This window comes from Lampris incognitus, chromosome 3 (assembly GCF_029633865.1).
Source record: "Lampris incognitus isolate fLamInc1 chromosome 3, fLamInc1.hap2, whole genome shotgun sequence".
NCBI classification, from domain to species: domain Eukaryota; kingdom Metazoa; phylum Chordata; class Actinopteri; order Lampriformes; family Lampridae; genus Lampris; species Lampris incognitus.
The window spans coordinates 116,212,890-116,238,723 of record NC_079213.1 but is presented as its reverse complement, the minus strand read 5'-3'; the positions used below and the strand labels follow the sequence as shown (position 1 = coordinate 116,238,723).

Genomic DNA, 25,834 nt, shown 5'->3' with positions numbered 1-25,834 from the left:
ACTACCTTTGATATTTTAAGTTAATTAAGAAAAAGAGTTTTCTGTTTAAAAGTGGAAGAGTGTTTACGGGATACAAGTAATTCTAGACATTTTAATTTAATTCTGAAGTGTACGAATTCATACTTAAATAGTGATTTTGGTGGAAGAGTATTACATATAGCCTAATAAGTAGTAATTACACACATACAAGTTAAACACTGATATGTTTATTAGTGAAACCCCACTTAATTGATTAGATGTTTTAAAGAACACAGGATAGCCACCTCTCACTATAGCCAAACCCGCTAGAGAGGCGCTACAAATACATTACCTAATGACAATATTCTCAGTAACAACATTTAACTGCATGAATTCAAAGATCTTTAAATAGTGAATAACATTCACCTTAAAGTGTGGCTACAAGACACTGAACTGACCTTCACCTGTGGATTCATGTCTTTTACACCCTGGAGGACTTTTAAAATACCTTCATTCACCATATTCTACATCTCTTTCACTTCTTGATCATCGTTCATCATCTCGAGCTCACAAAGATATTTGTGTCCTTGGTTGGCTCAGAGCTGCAGCTCTGACCTTTGCCTTCCACGCTACTGCTCGCACGCAGTGCTGCTGAGGCAGAAACTGGAATTCAACCGAACGTCTATCTAGATGTTTTTCTCTTTCAGCTAAAGGTGTTCAACGTAAATACAACTTTAATTAATTTGCTCAAAGGCACGATGTCAGCCCTGAAGTGAAGTGTGATGATCTCAGTTGAAACAGGAAGCTCACCTTGTCTGTCACGGCGCTCATTAGGGAGTACAGCTTGTCTGCTTTCTGCAAGAATGTTTGTTCCTCCTTCTGTCAACAGAGGAAAACAACACTGTGGGTATGTTCACATGTCAGGACATTTTCAAATGTGTGAATGTTATTTTATATGTATGTGTGTGTGTGTGTGAATGGGCATGCATGTGTTTGAATTAGGTCAGTCCCTAACAACAAGCTACTGCCTTGCTCATGAGGAACATCGCCTGTGGCTTGCTGCTGTCTCTTAACTTCCAAAACCACATTTCCCCCTGGTATTACCATGTGATCTGATCATGTGATCTGTGTCTGGATCATGAACCATCACTGATCCCATCGACAAGTCTGTTCTGTATTTATGTATCATCACAGCTTTGATCTACGCTGAGGAAATGACCCTGAAAACCTGACGGAACTAAAACCTCACAAAAGTTAATTTGTCTTCAGCATAACCAGACCTCAACTACATTAATTCAACTAGCTTAACTAAAATAAGTCTATAAACAACTCTTATCAACATACCAGAGTTAACTACCTTCACTCTATAAACATACTAGAGTTAACTAGCTTAACTCTATAAACATACCAGAGTTAACTAGCTTAACTCCATAAACATACCAGAGTTAACTAGCTTAACTGGCATAACTCCATAAACATGATAGTTAACTAGCTTAACTCTATAAACATACCAGAGTTAACTAGCTTAACTAAAATAAGTCTATACACAACTCTATCAACATACCAGAGTTAACTACCTTCACTCTATAAACATACTAGAGTTAACTAGCTTAACTCTATAAACATACCAGAGTTAACTAGCTTAACTCTATACACATATCAGAGTTAACTAGCTTAACTGGCATAACTCCATAAACATGATAGTTAACTAGCTTAACTCTATAAGCATACTAGAGTTAACTAGCTTAACTCTATAAACATACCAGAGTTAACTAGCTTAACTCCATAAACATGATAGTTAACTAGCTTAACTCTATACACATACCAGAGTTAACTAGCTTAACTCTATAAACATACCAGAGTTAACTAGCTTAACTCTATAAACATGATAGTTAACTAGCTTAACTCTATACACATACCAGAGTTAACTAGCTTAACTGGCATAATTCCATAAACATGATAGTTAACTAGCTTAACTCTATAAACATGATAGTTAACTAGCTTAACTCTATAAACATACCAGAGTTAACTAGCTTAACGGGCATAACTATAAACATACTAGAGTTAACTAGCTTAACTCTATAAACATACCAGAGTTAACTAGCTTAACAAAAACAACCAAGTAATATTGAGTCTCTGGTCTGGACTTTCCAGGCACCAGTTGCCCACCACCTCTTTAAAGACGAAAGTCTTGAAGACTCCTAACAGTGCACAAAATGATGCATGATGTACTTGCTACTTTTTCAAAATTGTACAACCTGCACAAAGTCATATATTAAGCAGTTTCTGTTACTGCCATATTTCAAACAATCTTCTGGTCATAATTAGACTAAATGGAAACTAAAGTAATGGCTGCACAAACACTCTGGAAGTGTGTGCTGCCAAGTGATGTGCCAATGTTGGACTAAAAGCTGAAGGATAATTCCTTTCACCAAAATGAAAAATGGAAATTGAACGGTGAGCTTCTCTTCTCAAGCCTGGAACGCCCAATACCCACTGTGATGAGCCAAAGTTGTAAAACCAGCTCTCTTCTTATCCATGGCAATTATTATGAAGCATCTGTGGACAAGGAGTGGTTTTACAGAACTGTTCTTTATTAATTCTTCTGTTAGAGAAGCTCTGATCCTTCCTGTCTTCCTAAAGTATTCCAAACTCAGACCCACTAGTGCAGTGTTTCTCAACTCAGTCCTCAAGGAACCTCTATCCTGCAGATTTTCATTGTAACCCTGCATAGGTAGCCCTGCTTGTACTTACTCAACCAATCATCTCGCAGCACTTAATTATGCAAGGTGTGCAACATCTGACAAAATTCATTGCTGATTGGTTGAATAACTACAAACAGGTACCTATTCAGGGTTGCAAAGAAAATATGCAGGATAGGGGTTCCTTGAGGACAGGGTTGAGAAACACTGCACTAGTGGAAACATGACATGCTGTTCACCTTCTCCATGTGAAGCATGGACAGAGGCCACCGGCAGCAGTACAGGATGAACTCAGCCACAGTGACTGTCCTACAGGATACACAACTCAGCTGCTTCCTGTCTGCTTCTGTTTGTCATCCCCTCTTTCCCTTCATCTGCTCACTCTCTCGTCACACCACCTATCACATGTATCACAAGTCAGATCACAAGTTACACAACGGGCATGGTAAAATAACAACCTCACCTTCCCGTCAGTGTGTGTGTGTGTGTGTGTGTGTGTGTGTGTGTGTGTGTGTGTGTGTGTAAGTGTACCGGGACACCTATAATTCCTAGAGTAAGCCAGCTGCTCACATCTCTGTGGTCTACATCCAAAGAACTTCCTGTTGACCATTGAACGTCAAGTCAAAAACACCACAGTGGGCATGTACGCATGCGCACACACATATACACTCACCGGCCACTTTATTAGGCACACCCGTCCAACTGCTCGTTAACGCAAATCTCTAATCAGCCAATCACATGGCAGCAACTCAATGCATTTAGGCATGTAGACATGGTCAAGACGATCTGCTGCAGTTCAAACCGAGCATCAGAATGGGGAAGAAAGGTGATTTAAGTGACTTTGAACGTGGCATGGTTGTTGGTGCCAGACGGGCTGGTCTGAGTATTTCAGAAACTGCTGATCTACTGGGATTTTCACGCACAACCATCTCTAGGGTTTACAGAGAATGGTCCGAAAAAGAGAAAATATCCAGTGAGCAGCAGTTCTGTGGGCGAAAATGCCTTGTTGATGCCAGAGGTCAGAGGAGAATGGCCAGACTGGTTCGAGCTGATAGAAAGGCAACAGTAACTCAAATAACCACTCATTACAACCGAGGTATGCAGAAGAGCATCTCTGAACGCACAACACGTCGAACCTTGAGGCAGATGGGCTACAGCAGCAGAAGACCACACCGGGTGCCACTCCTGTCAGCTAAGAACAGGAAACTGAGGCTACAATTCGCACAGGCTCACCAAAATTGGACAATGGAAGATTGGAAAAACGTTGCCTGGTCTGATGAGTCTCGATTTCTGCTGCGACATTCGGATGGTAGGGTCAGAATTTGGCGTCAACAACATGAAAGCATGGATCCATCCTGCCTTGTATCAACGGTTCAGGCTGCTGGTGGTGGTGTAATGGTGTGGGGGATATTTTCTTGGCACACTTTGGGCCCCTTAGTACCAATTGAGCATCGTGTCAACGCCACAGCCTACCTGAGTATTGCTGCTGACCATGTCCATCCCTTTATGACCACAGTGTTCCCATCTTCTGATGGCTACTTCCAGCAGGATAACGCGCCATGTCATAAAGCTCGAATCATCTCAGACTGGTTTCTTGAACATGACAATGAGTTCACTGTACTCAAATGGCCTCCACAGTCACCAGATCTCAATCCAATAGAGCACCTTTGGGATGTGGTGGACCGGGAGATTCGCATCATGGATGTGCAGCCGACAAATCTGCAGCAACTGTGTGATGCTATCTTGTCAATATGGACCAAACTCTCTGGGGAATGTTTCCAGTACCCTGTTGAATCTATGCCACGAAGGATTAAGGCAGTTCTGAAGGCAAAAGGGGGTCCAACCCGGTACTAGCAAGGTGTACCTGATAAAGTGGCCAGTGAGTGTATATACACACACACACACACACACACAGTACGTTTGACTAGTGGGCTCAGGGCTACGGGCAGGCTGGATATGTGTTTGTTCAGCTGGTTCCTATTGGCTGACTGACCTCTCTGTAGAGTCCTGGGCGGAGACATACCCCCCCGATGTCCCCGCCCTCACCCTGCTGGGAGGACACAGGATGTCGTCCGAACCTTGGCAGAGCGACCAGGGGACGACTCTCTGGGAGAAACATGTTGGCAGGGGCCGCCATGATGAATGCATTTGTCACCGGACCTGACGGAGAGACAGACAGACAGACACACAGACATATACAGACACAGACAGACAGAGTTAGGGAGCTGGAGTGGTCCTTCCTGCCATTTGTGTGTGTGTGTGTGTGTGTAAAAAACAAATTGAGCATCTTAAGCATCTGATATAGTACGATACAATATGACATAATAAGTGATATAGTACGATACAATGACATAGCGTGATATAGTACGATACAATATGACATAATAAATTATATAGTACGGTACAATATGACATGATAAGTGATATAGTACGATACAAAATAACACAACATGATATAGTACGATACAATATGACATAACATAACGTGATGTAGCACCATGCAATAAACATGTAGCTGTGTTTTAGTCTAGCTCCTTGTTGAGCAACACGTTGAGCATCAATTGAGAAGAAGGCCCATTACAGCTGCTTGAGAGAAAAAACTACTTGTAAATGAGCAGTGTGGACATCTTCAGTGTTAAAAACCAAGTTAAAAACAACAATAAAGGAATAAAAAGAGCTGACAAACTTAATATAACTTGGTTCACAGCAGTTTTCAAGAAATTACAGTCAGGTATTAAAAGAGTACAGATAAAAGGTAAAGAGCACAAGGCTGCATCACTACAGACTGTGATCAATAGTTATTTTTCTTTGAGATAGTCAATGAATGGACCCCATATGCTCAAGAATCTATAGGGTGCTTTACATTTATGGAAGAGTATTCTCTCCATCTGTATGATTATGATCATTTGGTTACACTTTATTTCAAGGAGTCGGAAATTACCTAGTAATTTCCTAGTAATAAGGTGGTAATTATCACGTAATGTCTTAGAAATACGGTTGAAATTACCTTGTAATTTGGGTTAGGTTAGTGTTAGCTGTAAAATTACCTGTAAAAACTACCACCTTGGCCGCTCTGATGGCAGAGCGGAATAAACCGTTGCTCTTGCAACCCGCTTGTCATGTGGCTGGGAGGTTCGTATTCCAGACTCGCCGTAACTGGTCAAAGCCAGAGCGTCTACGGGGTAAGGCATTTATTAGGCCACCCTTACCCGAGGGATAGTGGGTGTAGATCAGTGTAGTGTTCGGTGACTCATCGTTCTCCTGCGACCCCTCTGGCCCATCTGGGCGCCTGCAGCCAAGTAACCGAAAGCATTCTCCCTAAGTCTCCTTTGCGGCTTGAAGGTAATAAAATCCATGCGAGGCTTCATCGTGTAAAGTAGCGAGAGCAGCCGACACGAGTTTGAAGAAAGCTGGTGTTACGACTATCTCCTTCCTGTGGAAACGTGAGCCAGGGGAGTTATTCGACAAGAGTTCAGGCCATATGCCATTGGGTTAATCGGGTGGGATGAGGGGAAAAACTAGAAATAAATTTAGATAAAAACTACCACCTTATTACTAGGAAATTACAAGGTAATTTCAACCTTATTTCTAAGAAACTACGTGATAATTACCTCCTTATTACTAGGAAATTACAAGGTAATTTCAACCTTATTTCTAAGAAACTACGTGATAATTACCACCTTATTACTAGGAAATTACTAGGTAATTCCCGACCCCCTAAAATAAAGTGTTACCGATCATTTCATTGAGCCATTTGCGTGTGTCTTGAATAAAAAACTGAAAAGAAAATATATTTTTTTTAAAAAGGTCAGCCAGTTCATTTGCAAATGATAAGTTACTTAAAAACACCCCGTGGACCCACCACACGCGGGGATGAGCATTGGGGTAGGGAGCAATGCAGGCCTGGTGGCAGGCAAAGGCAGGGACCGGGGCATGCCAACTTCTGGCAATGCAGATTGGTCCTCGGGACGTGAAATGTCATCTCTCTGGCAGGGAAGGAGCCTGAGCTGGTGCACGAGGTGGAGCGGTACCAACTTGATATAGTTGGGCTCACTTCCACACATAGCATGGGCTCTGGTACCAAACTCCTGGAGAGGGGCTGGACTCATTACTTTTCTGGAGTTGGCCAAGGTGACAGGCGCCGGGCGGGTGTGGGGATACTCACAAGTCCCTGGTTGAGTGCCGCCGTGTTGGAGTTATCCCCAGGGAATGAGAGGGTTGCCTCTATACGACTACGAGTTGCTGGGGGGGAAGGCTCTGACTGTTGTGTGTGCTTATGCACCGAGTAGCAGTTTGGAGTATCTGGCCTTCTTGGAGTCTCTGGGTGGTGTCCTGGATAGGGCTCCGTCTCGGGACTCTATAGTAGTGCTGGGGGACTTCAACGCTCACGTGGGCAACGATGGAGAAACCTGGAGGGATGTGATTGGGAGGAACGGCCTCCCTGATCTGAACCCGAGCGGTGCCTTGTTATTGGACTTCTGTGTGAGTCACGGATTGGCCATAACAAACACCATGTTCGAACATAAGGTAGTTCATAAGTGTACTTGGTACCAGAACACCTTAGGCCGAATATCAATGATAGACTTTGTGATCGTATCATCAGATCTGCAGCCGTATGTTTTGGACACTCAGGTGAAGAGAGGAGCAGAGCTGTCAACAGATCACCACCTGGTGGTGAGTTGGATCAGATGGTGGGGAAGGCTGCCGGACAGACCTGGCAAACCCATGAGTGGGGGTAGGATGTAGCGGGAGATTGACGGGCGGATTGGTGCAGCATCCGCAGTAATGTGGACGTTGTACTGGACCGTTGTGGTGAAGAGGGAGCTGAGCCGGAAGGCAAAGCTCTCAATTTACCAGTCAATCTTCATTCCAACCCTCATCTATGGTCATTAGCTTTGTGTTACGGCTCTCGAATGAAAACCAGAGGCCAGTGTAGCGAAACACAAAGGACAGACAGACAGAGAGCACCGGGATAACCCGAAGGGCGATTGATTTTAATGCAGGAAAAATAGACAACCCTGCCACAGGGATAATAACAGGGGAATCTCAGGTGGGGGTTGTTGAGACGATGTGCGTGCGCCTGGCTACCAAAGTCCAAATCCATAGAGCGAGGGGTTGTCCAAGGAAGTCCGAGTCCGAGATCCAGGAAGTCAAATCCGAGAGGAGGGGTCCGGGTAGAGAGACATGGAGGGAGATTGCTGGAGAGGTCCGGGGAAAAAATGTGAAGGTCGCTGGGGACGAGGAGCGAGGGAGACATGGGGAGCCGTGGAAGTCGTGGAGGAGGGGATCGCAGGGTTCAGTACGTCGAAGCACGGAGAGACGTTCTGGGAGGCTTCTTGTAGAGGGCTGCCTGATTTCCGCAGGTGTGCCTGATAGATGATGGCAAACACCTGGTTCAGCGCAGCGCTCGTCTCCTCAGAGCGTGAGCCTAGTGCTTGGATGTTTCTGGCATGTCTGAGCTGGGGGAGTGGCTTGAACGTGCCGGGGAGGCAGCTCGGGGCGGTGTAACCACAACACTTTGGGTAGTGACCGAAAGGGTGAGATCACAGATACAAGCAGCTTTCCTCCGTAGGGTGTCTGGGCTCAGCCTTAGAGATAGGGTGAGGAGCTCGGACATCCGGATGGAGCTCGGAGTAGAGCCACTGCTCCTTCGCGTCGAAAGGAGCCAGTTGAGGTGGTTTGGGCATCTGATTAGGATGCCTACTGGGTGCCTTCCTTTGGAGGTTTACCGGGCACAGGCAACTGGAAGGAGACCCCGGGGTAGACCCAGAACTCGCTAGAGGGACTACATGTCCAATCTGGCCTGGGAACGCCTTGGGATCCCCCAGGAGGAGCTGGAGGGCGTTGCTGGAGAGAGGGATGTCTGGAGTGCCCTACTTAGCTTGCTGCCACTGCGACCCCGGAAAAGCGGCTGATGATGAATAAATTAATGCAAACTTACTTAAAAACTCCTTAATGTTAGAAGGATGTGAAAAAGCCATTTTATAATTCAATGAAGAATGGACACCTGAAGCACATTTAATCATCATTCTGTACTACAGCTGTTGCTTCTCTACGTTTTCATGTGATACTCAGTAATATCAATACCAAATCCTACAAAGACACATGGACTCCATTCTCCCTGGTCATCCGATTTCTCATTGTTAGATAAACGCGCGAGTCCTCTTCTCTGAGATCTGTTCCTCTGGAGAGATGTTTCTCCTCAGCATGACTGCTTCACTTCTTCTCTGTATGGTGGGATGCTGCAGCTTTGATTTCAGACAGGACTCGGGACTTGTGACTTCCTATTACGTGACCTGTGTTCCAGACTGACTTGTGTAAAGACAGCTTTATATCTGACTGAGTCTGCATCATGGACAATCTGTCCTCAATAAAGGGCTGTTTCATTGCTTCTCTACCTTTTCTTTGGGACTTTTCTATTCACATTGTGTCTTTCCTCAGTCAACATGACAACATAACAGAACTGTGAGGTCCTGTGTCATGACCATCCCTTAAAACCTAGCTCTCGGTTCAGACTGCCCTTCAGAAAGAAGCCATGAGGGGTCAGAGAACTATTTAATGCTAGAACAAACAAGATGGTCATTATGACTGTTTTGGATTTTCAAAGTTTAATAACTGGAATAAAAAGATACAAACCTGCCGCTCCCTGAATGCTCCTAACACTGCATATATTTGCATTAAAATGGGTTTTAGATCAATTGCACCCCAAAAAAAGTTACGTTAAGATCTACCTAAAGTGACCACGAGCGGTCAACATGACCGTCTCGTAATTTGCGCGTGATGGTGCGCGTCATGTCAGTATTTATGACGTGTGTTGGTCGCATCATTTCTTTCGTGAAGTTCGTTGCCGTGTCCTAGAAACACTAGCGTCCAACATGTCTGGTTACAGACGCCGTTACAGATGCACCATGACTACCACCGAGGTGTTGCAGTATTTACAGGCGTTGGACAGCCGCCATTTTAAATTGTTTGAAAAATAGTATTAAAGTTGTTAAAGTGTTAATTTTGGTCAGTTAGTTTCACAACAGACACACTAACATATGTAATGCATTAATATCTCAGCTGGGTGTTTATCTTGACACAATACAGAGTGTAAAACCTGCGGCGCGGTCGTTCCAGTAGTTTTAAGTTGCAGTCGTTGTTTGGGACTGTTTCAATATTTATTTTCAGTTCTTTTTTTACAGGTCACGTGTTAGAGGCCTTGTTACGTCTGTTAGATTAGCAACATGTGTTTTCCGTTTAGTTTTTCAGGTAATATTTTCACTTTTTAAATTTAGCTATTCAAGCTTGACCATGTCTCTCTTAAGTTTAAATTGTTTAAAATAGTATTACAGTTGTTAAAGTGCTAATTTTGGTCAGTTAGTTTCACAACAGACACACTAACATATGTAATGCATTAATATCTCAGCTGGGTGTTTATCTTGACACAACATAGAGTTTAAAACCGTGGACCGCCCACGGTCGTTTTCGGTAGGAGTGAAATCCCGGTTGTTCTGGTGTTAACCACAAGATGGGACGCTGCTGGTTTACATCATCAGGATTCTGGTGAGCAGTGAAATGTCACAGAACATGTTATCATCACATTTATCCACTGACACAAGCCGCTGCAGCGACATACCAGCGGTAACTAGCTGTTACTGACACATATGACGTACACCTGTTCAACTCACTGACTCAGATTCTCCTTCAGGTGGACGACCTGCCAGGAGGCAGTTGTGATTTAATCTTCATGACAACGTCACCGAGTAACTACATCTGCAGACGGAGCAAACCTCATTTACTCAACAATCCTGGTTAAATCTACCAAGTGTGAACAACATGAACTGAAAGAACGAGGAACTACATGATGCGTGTCTCAGCGGGGAAGCTGGAGCCTATCCCAGCAGTCACTGGGTAGCAGGCGGGAGACACCCTGGACAGGCCGCCAGGCCATCACAGGGCATCCCTGCAACCCTGGGGCACGATAAGCGGTTTGGATAATGGACGGATGGATGTCTCCATGGCTTTTACTATGACTGGTTCTCATGATGGTTTGATCTAATGTGATTCTTTTTGCTTGAATCTTTGTCTCCTTGTATCTTTTGTGACCGTTGACCTCATTTTTTTGTAGATTTTGATGTGTACAATAATCCAAAGGAGTTGAATCAAGTGCAACTGGACTTGGTATATATCCGTGAAGACTTTTTGCCTCTCACGGATATATACCAAGTCCAGTTGCACTTGATTCAACTCGTTTGGACAACCATGACCTGGATGAATGAGAACATTCACAGACGTGTACAATAATGTCAACTGATTTGTCATGTAACTGCAATATCTGAAAATAAAGTTTCTTTCTATTGACATCACACATAGTAACTTTCATAAGATGTTTGTGATGAAGAATCGGTTACATAATTATTATATGTGCGTTAAACTAAGATATTCAAACTGAGTTTACATGTACTGCATAAGTATTTACTAAGAAATACTCACGTTTGTACACGTCTTTACTGGCCCTGGCAGCCATCTTCAATCTACTTCATCCATCGCTCTCAATGCACTGTTCAACCACTCATTTTTGGGGGGATCCCCCCTCTCTTTTCTTCCCAATTGTATCCGGCCAATTACCCCACTTTTTCAAGCTGCCCTGGTCGCTGCTCCACCCCCTCTGCTGATCCGGGGAGGGCTGCAGACTACCACATGTCTCCTCTCATACATGTGGAGTCACCAGCCGCTTCTTTTCACCTGACAGTGAGGAGTTCCACCAGGGGCACTTAGCACGAGGGAGGATCACACTATTCCCCCCCAGTCCCCCCCCCCCCGAACAGGCACCCTGACCGACCAGATGAGGCGCTAATGCAGTGACCAAGACACATACCCACATCCGGCTTCCCACCCACAGACACAGCCAATTGTGTCTGTACGGATACCTGACCAGGCTGGAGCTAACACAGGGATGTGAACCGGCATCCCTGTGTTGGTAGGCAATGGAACAGACCGCCACACTACCCGGACACCTCAACCACTTGTTTTTGAGTATGTATCTGGAAATGCTCGGTCTGGAGGGCTAGATAAACACCACCCCTCCATCCCAAATAAAACACCCTACATTATGCTGCAAAACGGAGAGGTAGGGCAGAGTGGGATAGCTAAGGGGTGGTATTGGGATGGGGTCTTACTGCTCTGCTTCAGTCAGAATGCTGCTGACACTCAGTGGTCATGATGCTGATTTAAGAATTACAACATATTCCACAAGCCATCCCATTCTGACGCACCGTGGAAACTGGCATCAGCCAAACCTCTAAAATGTAAAAGTGAACCAACCAACCAGCCAGCCAACCAACCAGCCAACCAGCCAGCCAACCAACCAAACCAACCAACCAACCAGCCAGCCAACCAACCAGCCAGCTAACTCTTATTTGCAGCCTACATTTAGTATAACAACATGCACTGTTAACAGCAGGTCCAGAATGTGTCTCTGATTGTATTTCCTGACAGAGATGTTGACCTTTGACCCTGGCTGGTGTGGTTCTGCAGAGAGCAGACAGGATGTTCAGCCTGCAAAAAGCCCGACATCAAAGTGGGAGAAGGAATGAATGATTTCTCCACAGCAGAATCTCATTTCTGCTCTTACATAACCGAGCCAGGCTCAGCTCAGCTTCCTCTGCCTCACTTCATCACCAGCTGGCATTTAGAAGAGGGTCCACATGATGCCTCTATACGTTTCCATTCTAAACACACCTCACATCTTTTCCAATGTAAAGATTCACTTAGCCTGCATCACATCATAACACCTTAATGAAACCTCTCAGTGTAACGTGACATCATCCATGGCTCTGTTTACACGTCATGTGCTCTTAAAGTCATCAAATAAGTTAATTCACCATTTTATTGTGGCAGGTAAAAATAACTGTTGCCTAAAAGCAACACTATATCTCCCCTCTCTTCCTTATGAGGCCATCATCTCCATGAGGTCTGCCACTCGTCAACCTTACAGGGGATCCTTTACTACTGTCAATCTCCCACAAACGGCATCACCCCATTCAAACAGCATCCCCCCATCCAAACAGCATCACCCCATCCAAACAGCCCAACTGTCTGCTTCCTCTTGGCACTGGCTCAACTCATGAACCAGGTGTTCAGTTGGCTAACAGCCGACTGGCTGCAGACTGACTGAGGGACTTATCTGCTGCTACACTGAGCCAGCCATCTTATCAGCTGCTACACTGAGCCAGCCATCTTATCTGCTGCTTCACTGAGCCAGCCATCTTATCTGCTGCTACACTGAGGCAGCCATCTTATCAGCTGCTACACTGAGCCAGCCATCTTATCTGCTGCTTCACTGAGCCAGCCATCTTATCTGCTGCTACACTGAGGCAGCCATCTTATCAGCTGCTACACTGAGCCAGCCATCTTATCTGCTGCTTCACTGAGCCAGCCATCTTATCTGTTGCTACACTGAGGCAGCCATCTTATCAGCTGCTAAACTGAGCCAGCAATCTTATCTGCTGTTACACTGAGCCAGCCATCTTATCAGCTGCTACACTGAGCCAGCAGTCTTATCTGCTGCTACACTGAGCCAGCCATCTTATCAGCTGCTACACTGAGCCAGCCATCTTATCTGCTGCTTCACTGAGCCACCCATCTTATCTGTTGCTACACTGAGGCAGCCATCTTATCTGCTGTTACACTGAGCCAGCCATCTTATCAGCTGCTACACTGAGCCAGCAGTCTTATCTGCTGCTACACTGAGCCAGCCATCTTATCAGCTGCTACACTGAGCCAGCCATCTTATCTGCTGCTTCACTGAGGCAGCCATCTTATCTGTTGCTACACTGAGCTAGCCATCTTATCTGCTGCTTCACTGAGCCAGCTATCTTATCTGTTGCTTCACTGAGGCAGCCATCTTATCTGCTGCTTCACTGAGGCAGCCATCTTATCTGTTGCTACACTGAGCCAGCCATCTTATCTGCTGCTACACTGAGCCAGCCATCTTATCTGCTGCTTCACTGAGCCAGCTATCTTATCTGCTGCTTCACTGAGCCAGCCATCTTATCTGCTGCTACACTGAGCCAGCCATCTTATCTGCTGCTACACTGAGCCAGCCATCTTATCTGCTGCTACACTGAGCCAGCCATCTTATCTGCTGCTTCACTGAGCCAGCTATCTTATCTGCTGCTTCACTGAGCCAGCCATCTTATCTGCTGCTTCACTGAGGCAGCCATCTTATCAGCTGCTACACTGAGCCAGCCATCTTATCTGCTGCTTCACTGAGGCAGCCATCTTATCTGCTGCTTCACTGAGCCAGCAATCTTATCTGCTGCTACACTGAGCCAGCCATCTTATCTGCTGCTACAGAACAGAGAAATCACCTCTGCTATAATAAATACTTTGTTGTATTGGGAGTCAGCTGAATTCCTCTCTGTGACATCAGGACGGTTTGAGGAGCCGAGAGAGAACTCTCACACCAACAAAACTTTTACCTTCGCCGCCCAGAGAACATGACAGTAGGCCCAACCCAACAAGCTCATACCACATTTAGCACTTAAAACAAACTTGATTTTGAAATCAATGAGATGAAAAACTTTTAGAAGTTTATATGTGAGATTTTTGGCTGGACCAGATCAGCAGGCCAGCCCTACAAATACGATTGTCGCTGACTGACTGACTGACTGACTGACTGACTGACTGACTGAGGGATCATGTTTGACACGATTGGGCCACTGCACCACAGTGTGCTAACTCCACTAGTTAAATTAGCGGTGTAACTAGCGCATGACCTGTCGTAAGTTTCCCTCTACAATATCTAGTCTATCACCAACAAAGCGCCTCTGGTCAAAGACTTCATCACAGCACAAACTGGACTATTTATGTCTCACGTACTGAACCAAAATACTTTTATTTTTTGCTTCATGGGAAGAAATCGCATGCGCGTGCACACACACACACACACACACACACACACACGCACACACACACACACACACACACACGCACACATGGACACACATGCACATACACACCACCCAGAAGGGGAGGACGGATGGAAGTTGTTTGAAGTCTGCTTGCCTCAGCCGGTGGCAACAGACTGGATTTGTTTAATTAGAAAGTGACAATCATGATCAGTGGTGGGCGGGGCTTCCCTCTGCCCTGGGCACCAAGATGAAGCCTGTCCAGCCAAATGTTGAACAAATGAGACAAAACTATCACAGCTCTCCCTCTGACAGACACACACCTCTCTCTCTGTCATCTAGTAATCATCTAGTTATCTACTTGTCATCTAGTTATCATTTAGTAATCACCTAGTTATCTAGTTGTCATCTAGTGATCATCTAGTTAACTAGTTGTCATCTAGTCATCTAACTGTCATCTAGTTGTCACCTAGCTGTCATCATCTAGCTATCTAGTTACCATCTAGCTGTGATCTAGTCATCTAATTGTCATCTAGCTATCTAGTTATCATCTAGTTATCTAGTTGTCATCTAGCTATCTAGTTACCATCTAGCTGTGATCTAGTCATCTAATTGTCATCTAGCTATCTAGTTGTCATCTAGCTATCTAGTTATCTAGTTGTCACCTAGCTGTCATCAAGCTGTCATCTAGTTATTTGTCATCTAGCTATCTAGTTACCATCTAGCTGTGATCTAGTCATCTAATTGTCATCTAGCTATCTAGTTGTCATCTAGTTATGATCTAGTTATCTAGTTGTCACCTAGCTGTCATCAAGCTGTCATCTCGGTATTTAGTTGTCATCTAGCTATCTAGTTACCATCTAGCTGTGATTTAGTCATCTAATTGTCATCTAGCTATCTAGTTGTCATCTAGTTATCATCTAGTTATCTAGTTGTCACCTAGCTGTCATCAAGCTGTCATCTCGGTATTTAGTTGTCATCTAGCTATCTAGTTACCATCTAGCTGTGATTTAGTCATCTAATTGTCATCTAGCTATCTAGTTGTCATCTAGTTATCATCTAGTTATCTAGTTGTCACCTAGCTGTCATCAAGCTGTCATCTCGGTATTTAGTTGTCATCTAACTATCTAGTTACCATCTAGCTGTGATCTAGTCATCTAATTGTCATCTAGCTATCTAGTTATCATCTAGTTGTCATCTAGTTATCTAGTTGCCAGGTTGTGTTTAGTGGGTTGTGTTGTGCTGTTTTATGTGTTTTGTTTATTGTATTGTCTAGTGTGTTGTTGTTTTTTTTCAGAATCAGAATACTTTATTCATCCCCTTGTGTGAGATATTGTATTCTTTGGTGTGTTTGCTGTCTTGTGTGTTGTATGTTATGTGGTATGTTGTGTGTTGTATTGTGTGGTATGTTGTGTGTCAGTTGAAGTGCTGATGGAGGCTGGTGGAGAGAAGCAGAGAAACGGAGTGGAGAAAGACTTTTTAATCGCCTTTCTGATTAGTCATTTCCTTTGAAGAGAAACCAGTAAGAGCTGTGCACTCGGTGTGTGTGTATGTGGGGGGTGGGGAGGGTGGGGTGGGCGTGTAGAGGCTTGGAAATTTGGACTGACTAATTTTCTGTATTACAATACAATTAAAATTTTCTACATTCCTAAAAGATGTGAGAAAGTGAGCTGGACAGAATCCAGCAGGTCACATCAAACATGAGGTGAACTATAAAACCATATAAAACCACGTAAAACCATGTAAAACCGTAGAAAACCATGTAAACCTATATGAAACCATATAAAACCATGTAAAACCACCATGTAAACCATATAAAACCATGTAAACCTATATGAAACCATGTAAAACCATGTAAAACCACCCTGTAAAACCATATAAACCATGTAAACCTATAAGAAACCATGTAAAACCATATAAAACCACGTAAACCTATATGAAACCATGTAAAATCATACGAAACCATTTGAAACCATGTAAAACCAACATGTAAAACCATGTAAACCTATATGAAACCATGTAAAACCATATAAAACCACGTAAAACCACCATGTAAAACCATATAAAACCATGTAATACCATGTAAACCCATATGAAACCATGTAATAACATGTAAACCGATATGAAACCATGTAATAACATGTAAACCCATACGAAACCATATAAAACCGTATAAAACCATGTAAACCCATATGAAACCATGTAAAAACATATAAAACCATGTAATAACATGTATCCCCTATGAAACCATAGAAAAACCATGTAAAACCACCATGTAAAACCATGTAAACCTATATGAAAACATGTAAAACCATATAAAACCACGTAAAACCACCATGTAAAACCATATAAAACCATGTAATAACATATAAAACCATATAAAACCATATAAAACCATGTAATAACATGTATCCCCTATGAAACCATATAAAACCATATAAAACCATGTAAACCTATATGAAACCATGTAAACCTATATGAAACCATGTAAAACCATATATAACCATGTAAAACCACCATGTAAAACCATATAAAACCATGTAATAACATGTAAACCCATATGAAACCATGTAATAACATGTAAACCCATATGAAACCATATAAAACCATGTAATAACATGTAAACCCATATGAAACCATGTAAAACCACATAAAACCACCATGTAAAAACATATAAAACCATATAAAAACATGTATCCCCCAATGAAACCATATAAAAACATATAAAACCATGTAAACCCATATAAAACCATATAAAACATGTAAACCCATTTGAAACCATGTAAAACATGTAAACCCATTTGAAACCATATAAAACATGTAAACCCATTTGAAACCATATAAAACCATATAAAAACATGTAAACATGTAAACCCATTTGAAACCATATAAAACATGTAAACCCACTTGAAACCATATAAAACCATGTAAACCCATATAAAACTATATAAAACCTGTAAACCCATTTGAAACCATGTAAAACATGTAAACCCATTTGAAACCATATAAAACCATGTAAAACATGTAAACCCATTTGAAACCATATAAAACCATGTAAAACATGTAAACCAATTTGAAACCATATAAAACCATATAAAACCATGTAAACCCGTATAAAACATGTAAACCCATTTGAAACAATATAAAACCATGTAAAACATGTAAACCCATTTGAAACCATATAAAACCATGTAAAACATGTAAACCCATTTGAAACCATATAAAACCATGTAAACCCATATAAAACCATACAAAACATGTAAACCCATTTGAAACCATATAAAACCATGTAAACCCATATGAAACCATGTAAAACCCTATGAAACCATATGAAACCGTATAAAACCATGTAAACCCATATGAAACCATATAAAAGCAGAGGACATGAGGACTATACATGGTCACTTCACAGCCAGCGGGACCTGAACAGCTCCAGATCACATGTCCAAGTAGGTCCATTTTAAATCCAATCTGAAGTTTGAATCTACGCCTCCTCATCAGTTTCTTAAAGCCACTTTACAACAAGCAGGGTGTCTCATGAAACCACACACAACTACACTTCCCTCTGTGAAAACTACACTGTTGGATGAAACCACGCACAACTACACTTCCCTCTGTGTAAACTACACTGTTGTATGAAACCACACACAACTACACTTCCCTCTGTGAAAACTACACTGTTAGATGAAACCACGCTTACCTTTATGAGGGACACAGCGGAGGGTCTGTTTGCTCTGGATGTCCCATAGTCGGAGGGTCTCGTCATGGGAGCCCGACAAGAGGAGGGTCCCGTCCATGGAGACCGACAGACACGTCACCAGGTTCCTGAGACAGGATCAGGTTTTCAGAAATAACACATCTGTCCCCATAAACTCACACACACAACCAAAACAGAACTCCTTAGATATTTTGCAAAACTAACCAATTCAGTCCAGACCAACCACAACCCTGCGGTCTGTCTCCCTCCCTCTCTCTCCCTCTCTCTCTCTTTCTGCATGTATGTAAGGGACAGCCTGGAGTCCAACTGCATGATAAGATCTGTCGGACGGTTCGGCTGCTCAGTTCCTTCTCGAAGAAAAGTTTGTATGTCTCATCTACCATTTCCTTTCTAAAACTGGGGGCAGTAATGAGCACACACTCTTCAGTGTTCCAGAGATGAAGGACTAACTAGGCCATGGCTTTAGTGTTCCAGAGATGAAGGACTGTCTAGGCCACAGCTGTAGTGTTCCAGAGATGAAGGATAACTAGGCCACGGCTGTAGTGTTCCAGAGATGAAGGACTGTCTAGGCCACGGCTGTAGTGTTCCAGAGATGAAGGACTGTCTAGGCCACGGCTGTAGTATTACAGAGATGAAGGACTGTCTAGGCCATGGCTTTAGTGTTCCAGAGATGAAGGACTGTATAGGCCACGGCTGTAGTGTTCCAGAGATGAAGGACTGTCTAGGCCACGGCTGTAGTGTTCCAGAGATGAAGGACTGTCTAGGCCACGGCTGTAGTGTTACAGAGATGAAGGATAACTAGGCCACGGCTGTAGTGTTCCAGAGATGAAGGATAACTAGGCCACGGCTGTAGTGTTCCAGAGATGAAGGACTGTCTAGGCCACGGCTGTAGTGTTCCAGAGATGAAGGACTGTCTAGGCCACGGCTGTAGTGTTCCAGAGATGAAGGATAACTAGACCACGGCTTTAGTGTTCCAGAGATGAAGGACTGTCTAGGCCACGGCTGTAGTGTTACAGAGATGAAGGATAACTAGGCCACGGCTTTAGTGTTCCAGAGATGAAGGATAACTAGACCACGGCTTTACAGATCCAGCTGTCATCATACGGTTAGGAATAGTATGGGGGGGATATGTAAGTCTGGGTTTGGTGTACCGCGTCCACACTAAAATAGGAAAACATTCTGTAAGGAATGCAGGTTTGGATATTAGCCAGGTTTGGTGGTTGGTGAGGTGATGTTCTCACCATCGTAAGAGGAGGTCAGCTCTCCTCCACCAAAGCTGCAGTGACTCAACGCCACTTTACTTGCGCATGGTGCAGGCTAAATTCTGCAGCAGCACGCAGCAGCAGAGATGAGCATGCCTGACTGTTCTGGCTGGGAGAAACCAGAAGTGTACAAAGAGATTTCTCAAAGATACCGTGAGGGCATCAAGTCAAAACGAGGGGAACCTCATGAGCAGACCTCCTCATCCTCCTTAAGCCAGGGACAGAGACGAGTCTACAGAAGGCAGCTTACCTGTGTCCTTTGAAAACCTGGTTTCCATGGCTGTCTGACTGAAACGTCTTGTCCCGACTTGAGATCTGCAAATTAAATGAAGAGAATTTGTCTGTAAATAGTCGAATTCAGCACAACAACAAACAAACAACTTCAAACACTGAACAAAGGAATCTGCAACTGGCTGCCATCCGATAAGACTCAGAGGAAGAGCTTGCTGCACAGGGCCTCTGGGTCCCCCTCCGAATTTACACTGCAGGAGGTGTAGGCCCTCTTCTTCTCTTGAACACTTGGACTAACTGATTTAATTGCATCAATTAAGGGTTGGTTGCATCAGATGCTTGCTGTAGCGCTAAAGAAGGAGCAGGGGGAGGAGGGGTGATTAGGGAAACATAGGCACAGCTGAAACTTATGAGGATGATGTCCTGCACCACCCGCCTAAAGCACTCAATTAAACATAACAAGTGGACTTTGAAGGGTGAGAGGGTTTGGACTCACTTCTCATTCCTGCTGCGTTGAAAAAAAGAGCAGCATGAGAAACCAAAGACCAGCTAAATGACTCCAAATCGTGGACTCTGAACAGGACTCTGAACAGGTTATAGGTCCAACATTTCAATGTGAGAACAATAACTACTTCACTGCTGCTCAGAGATGGAGTAGGTCGAAGAGCCTCCAGCCTCTGAGACCTACAGAACATTACACGCGTCAGTCTGGAAGCATTTCATAAAAACATGGTGGTGATTTCTGTGACAGGAAGTCTGGAAGCATTTCATACAAACATGGTGGTGACTTCTGTGACAGGAAGAAAGACTCAGCAGGATGGGACTAATTCACACATTACTTGAGCTTCTTCTGCTGTCTGGAGAACTATTTTTGGCCTAGTACACACACACACACACACACACACACACACACATACAGGTTAGTGTGTATGTGCATGCGAACACTCATGCAGAGGTGTGTGTAATGGGGGTGGGGGACAGAGCTCGCTATCTGTACTCATCTCTGCTGAATTGAAAGCCTTGCCTACATTCACATACTCACATAAGATAAGACAAGCTAAGATAAGATAAGATAACATAGATAGCACTAGACAAGATAAATAAGATAGGCAAGATAAGAGATAAGATAACAGATAACACTAGACAAGATAAACAAGATAAGCTAAGAAAGATAAGATAAGATAAGATAAGATAAGATAGATAGCACTAGACAAGGTAAATGATTAAAAAAAAGATAAAAACAAGAACAAACAACATTTAGTACAAACAGGTGAGGTAGTATACATAAGTGAGGTAGTAAAAATTATGATGAGACAATAAAAGAGCAGCGGCTTGTAAAGTTCAAAACAGTGCATGGGGTTATTGCACATAGTTGTCCATATTGCAGCAGCTTTAATAGCAGTTAGTCCTCAGCAGCTATAGGCAGGTGTGTGTGTGTGTCTGTGGAGGGGGGGGGCGATGGAGGCTACAGCTCTGGGGAAGAAGCTGTTCCTCAGCCTGTTAGTCCAGATTTTGATGGTGTGGTATCTGTTCCCCGATGGCAAGGGAACAAACAGACAGTGACCTGGGTGTGTTGTGTCTTTGCTGATGTCTGATATTTATCAGAGCCTAGTAATAGTAGTAGTAGTAGTAGATATTTATCAGAGCCTAGTAGTAGTAGTAGTAGATATTTATCAGAGCGTAGTAATAGTAGTAGTAGATATTTATCAGAGCCTAGTAGTAGTAGTAGTAGTAGATATTTATCAGAGCCTAGCAGCAGCAGTAGTAGTATATATTTATCAGAGCCTAGTAGTAGTAGTAGTAGTAGATATTTATCAGAGCGTAGTAGCTGTAGTAGTAGATATTTATCAGAGCATAGTAGTAGTAGATATTTATCAGAGCCTAGTAGCAGCAGTAGTAGTATATATTTATCAGAGACTAATAGTAGTAGATATTTATCAGAGCATAGTAGTAGTAGTAGCAGTATATATTTATCAGAGCCTAGTAGTAGTAGTAGTAGTAGATATTTATCAGAGCATAGTAGTAGTAGTAGTTTCACCATTAAGATGGGAAAATGGCGGAGCTGCAGATGCTTTTGGAAGAGGAGATCCCGGCGGATGCAACACATTATTGGAGAGAGTCACAGAGTACTGCAAAAACAACTATGTCCAGTCACCAGACAAGCAAAGAGTGCTGGAGGAGACCAAGAACCACACTACCCAGTCTCTGGCCAGCGTAGCCTACCTGATCAACACACTTGCTAACTATGTCCTCCAGACGCTGGAGATCCAGGCCTCCCAGCTCCGACGCATGGAGTCCTCTATCAACCACATCTCACAGACGGTGGACATCCACAAAGAGAAGGTGGTCCAGCGGGAGATTGGCATCCTCACCACTAATAAAAACCCCTCTTTCATGCACAAGATCATTGCTCCAGCCAATCCTGAGAGGCCTGTGCGCTATATCCGTAAGCCCATCGACTATAGCTTACTGGATGACATGGGACACCGAGTCAAGGCCAGTGCCCAGAACATGAAGGCAGGAGGAGTGGGCAGGCTCCCTTGCACCAACCCCCCCCACAGAAGCCCCCCAGCCCCCCCCCCATGACAGGGAAGGGGACCCTTGGGCGCCACTCCCCCTATAGGACGCTCGACCCAGTGCGTCCGCTCGTTGTCCCTAACGACTACGTCTCGAGTCCGACGCGCAACATGGCGCTCCCCCAGCAGAGCCCTGCATGCACTGCATCTGTTAATCAGAAGAACCGCACATACAGCAGTGGCAGTGGAGGCAGCCACCTAAGCAGCAGCTGAGAGAACAGTAGCAGTGGCAGTGGCAGCGTGGGTGTGCCTATCACCATGCCGACCCCAGCCCCGCCTACTATCTTCTCAGGTACTCCTCAGTTCTACAGTATGAACCACCCAATGCAGCAGGCCCAGAAACCACCAATAGGGGACTCCCTGCCCTACTGTCAGCCCTCGTTGGTCACCGGTCAGCCTAACATGCCCCAGAATCAGCTCAACGGTGGACCCCATTTCAATCAGAACCAAGGTCCACTCGTGCCCCCTCCATGCAGATTACGCCCCAGCTGCCCTGATGGACTTTGTGGCCCGAGTTCAGGAAACCATTTCGGATGTGCCCCCTCCCTCTCCGCCTGCTGAGCAGCCTGTATTTGAGGAGCCCACACCTCCTCCCCCGCCACCTGAGGACTATGAGGATGACAATGATGAAGAGGCGTTAGATGTAGTGGAGTACAGTGACCCATACGCAGAGGAGGACCCCCCCTGGGCCCCGCGCTCCTACCTAGAAAAAGTGGTTGCCATCTACAACTATACGCAAGACAAGGAGGATGAGCTGTCGTTCCAGGAGGGTGCCATCATCTACGTGATCAAGAAGAACGACGATGGCTGGTACGAAGGCGTGATGAGCGGGACCACGGGCCTCTTCCCTGGCAACTACGTTGAGTCCATCAAGCACTACGCTGACTGAAAACCCTGCCCCCACCCCAAGAGAGGAGGAGGTGGAAAAAGGCCGGGAGGGGAGGGGGAAACCGAGGGTGAAAGGGGTAAAGGTCAAAGACTCTGGTCAGACAGCGCATGCTCACTCTGGGCAGAGTTTGCAGTGTGGTTGGAAGAGGAGGAAGAGGTTTTGAAACGTTCCCAAAAGGCAAACAGGACGCCGTGTAATACTCTTCACATAGTTGCCATTGCACAACAACCACTACCCTAGATATATTCCCCCCTGTAATGTTTCTTTATTTTACTTCATTTTACACTACAGAGGACTGGACATACTGTATTTACACTACAGAGGACTGGGCGTACTGTATTTACACTACAGAGGACTGGACATACTGTGTTTACACTACAGAGGACTGGACATACTGTATTTACACTACAGAGGACTGGGCGTACTGTATTTACACTACAGAGGACTGGACATACTGTATTTACACTACAGAGGACTAGACATACTGTGTTTACACTACAGAGGACTGGACATACTGTGTTTACACTACAGAGGACTGGGCATACTGTATTTACACTACAGAGGACTGGGCATACTGTGTTTACACTACAGAGGACTGGACATACTGTGTTTACACTACAGAGGACTGGACATGCTGTGTTTACACTACAGAGGACTGGACATACTGTACTTACACTACAGAGGACTAGACATACTGTAGTTACACTACAGAGGACTGGACATACTGTGTTTACACTACAGAGGACTAGACATACTGTATTTACACTACAGAGAACTGGACATACTGTGCTTACACTACAGAGGACTGGACATACTGTATTTACACTACAGAGGACTGGACATACTGTGTTTACACTACAGAGGACTGGACATGCTGTATTTACATTACGGAGGACTGGACATACTGTGTTTACACTACAGAGGACAGGACATACTGTGTTTACACTACAGAGGACTGGATATACTGTGTTTACACTAAAGAGGACTAGACATACTGTATTTACACTACCGAGGACTGGAAATACTGTGTTCACACTACAGAGGACTGGACATACTGTGTTTACACTACAGAGGACTGGACATACTGTATTTACACTACAGAGGACTGGACATACTGTGTTTACACTACAGAGGACTGGACATGCTGTGTTTACACTACAGAGGACTGGACATACTGTATTTACACTACAGAGGACTGGACATACTGTGTTTACACTACAGAGGACTGGACATACTGTATTTACACTACAGAGGACTGGACATACTGTATTTACACTACCGAGGACTGGAAATACTGTGTTTACACTACAGAGGACTGGACATACTGTGTTTACACTACAGAGGACTAGACATACTGTATTTACACTACCGAGGACTGGAAATACTGTGTTTACACTACAGAGGACTGGACATACTGTGTTTACACTCCAGAGGACTAGACATACTGTATTTACACTACCGAGGACTGGAAATACTGTGTTTACACTACAGAGGACTGGACATACTGTGTTTACACTCCAGAGGACTAGACATACTGTATGTACACTACCGAGGACTGGAAATACTGTGTTTACAGTACGGAGGACTGGACATACTGTGTTTATACTACAGAGGACTGGATATGCTGTAGTTACATTACGGAGGACTGGACATACTGTATTTACACTACAGAGGACTGGACATACTGTGTTTACACTACAGAGGACTGGACATACTGTGTTTACACTACAGAGGACTGGACATACTGTGTTTACACTACAGAGGACTAGACATACTGTGTTTACACTACCGAGGACTAGACATACTGTATTTACACTACCGAGGACTGGAAATACTGTGTTTACACTACAGAGGACTGGACATACTGTGTTTACACTACAGAGGACTGGACATGCTGTATTTACATTACGGAGGACTGGACATACTGTATTTACACTACAGAGGACTGGACATACTGTATTTACACTACAGAGGACTGGATATGCTGTAGTTACATTACGGAGGACTGGACATACTGTATTTACACTACAGAGGACTGGACATACTGTGTTTACACTACAGAGGACTGGACATACTGTGTTTACACTACAGAGGACTGGACGTACTGTGTTTACACTACAGACTGGACATACTGTGTTTACACTAAAGAGGACTAGACATACTGTGTTTACACTACAGAGGACTGGACATACTGTATTTACACTACAGAGGACTGGTCATGCTGTATTTACACTACAGAGGACTGGACATACTGTATTTACACTACAGAGGACTGGGCATACTGTGTTTACACTACAGAGGACTGGACATACTGTGTTTACACTACAGAGGACTGGACATACTGTATTTACATTACAGAGGACTGGACATACTGTGTTTACAATACAGAGGACTGGGCATACTGTGTTTACACTACAGAGGACTGGACATACTGTATTTACACTACAGAGGACTGGACATACTGTGTTTACACTACAGAGGACTGGACATACTGTGTTTACACTACAGAGGACTGGACATACTGTGTTTACACTACAGAGGACTGGACATACTGTATTTACACTACAAAGGACTGGGCGTACTGTATTTACACTACAGAGGACT

At 44.1% G+C, this 25,834-nt stretch overlaps 1 protein-coding gene and 1 pseudogene across 1 annotated transcript in view; one reads left to right on the top strand and one right to left on the bottom strand.

Annotated features, from left to right (window-relative positions):
• wdr18 (WD repeat domain 18) overlaps positions 1 to 25,834 on the bottom strand; it is a 121,868-nt gene that overhangs the window by 8,096 nt on the left and 87,938 nt on the right. Inside the window, exons 6-9 of the mRNA XM_056276046.1 lie at positions 19,785 to 19,849; positions 18,255 to 18,379; positions 4,654 to 4,820; positions 769 to 837 (exon numbers count right to left, since the gene is read on the bottom strand). Of these exons, the coding sequence (XP_056132021.1) occupies positions 769 to 837; positions 4,654 to 4,820; positions 18,255 to 18,379; positions 19,785 to 19,849 (426 nt within the window). The remainder of the gene's footprint in view (positions 1 to 768; positions 838 to 4,653; positions 4,821 to 18,254; positions 18,380 to 19,784; positions 19,850 to 25,834) is intronic.
• LOC130110744 (abl interactor 2-like) lies at positions 21,819 to 23,230 on the top strand (annotated as a pseudogene).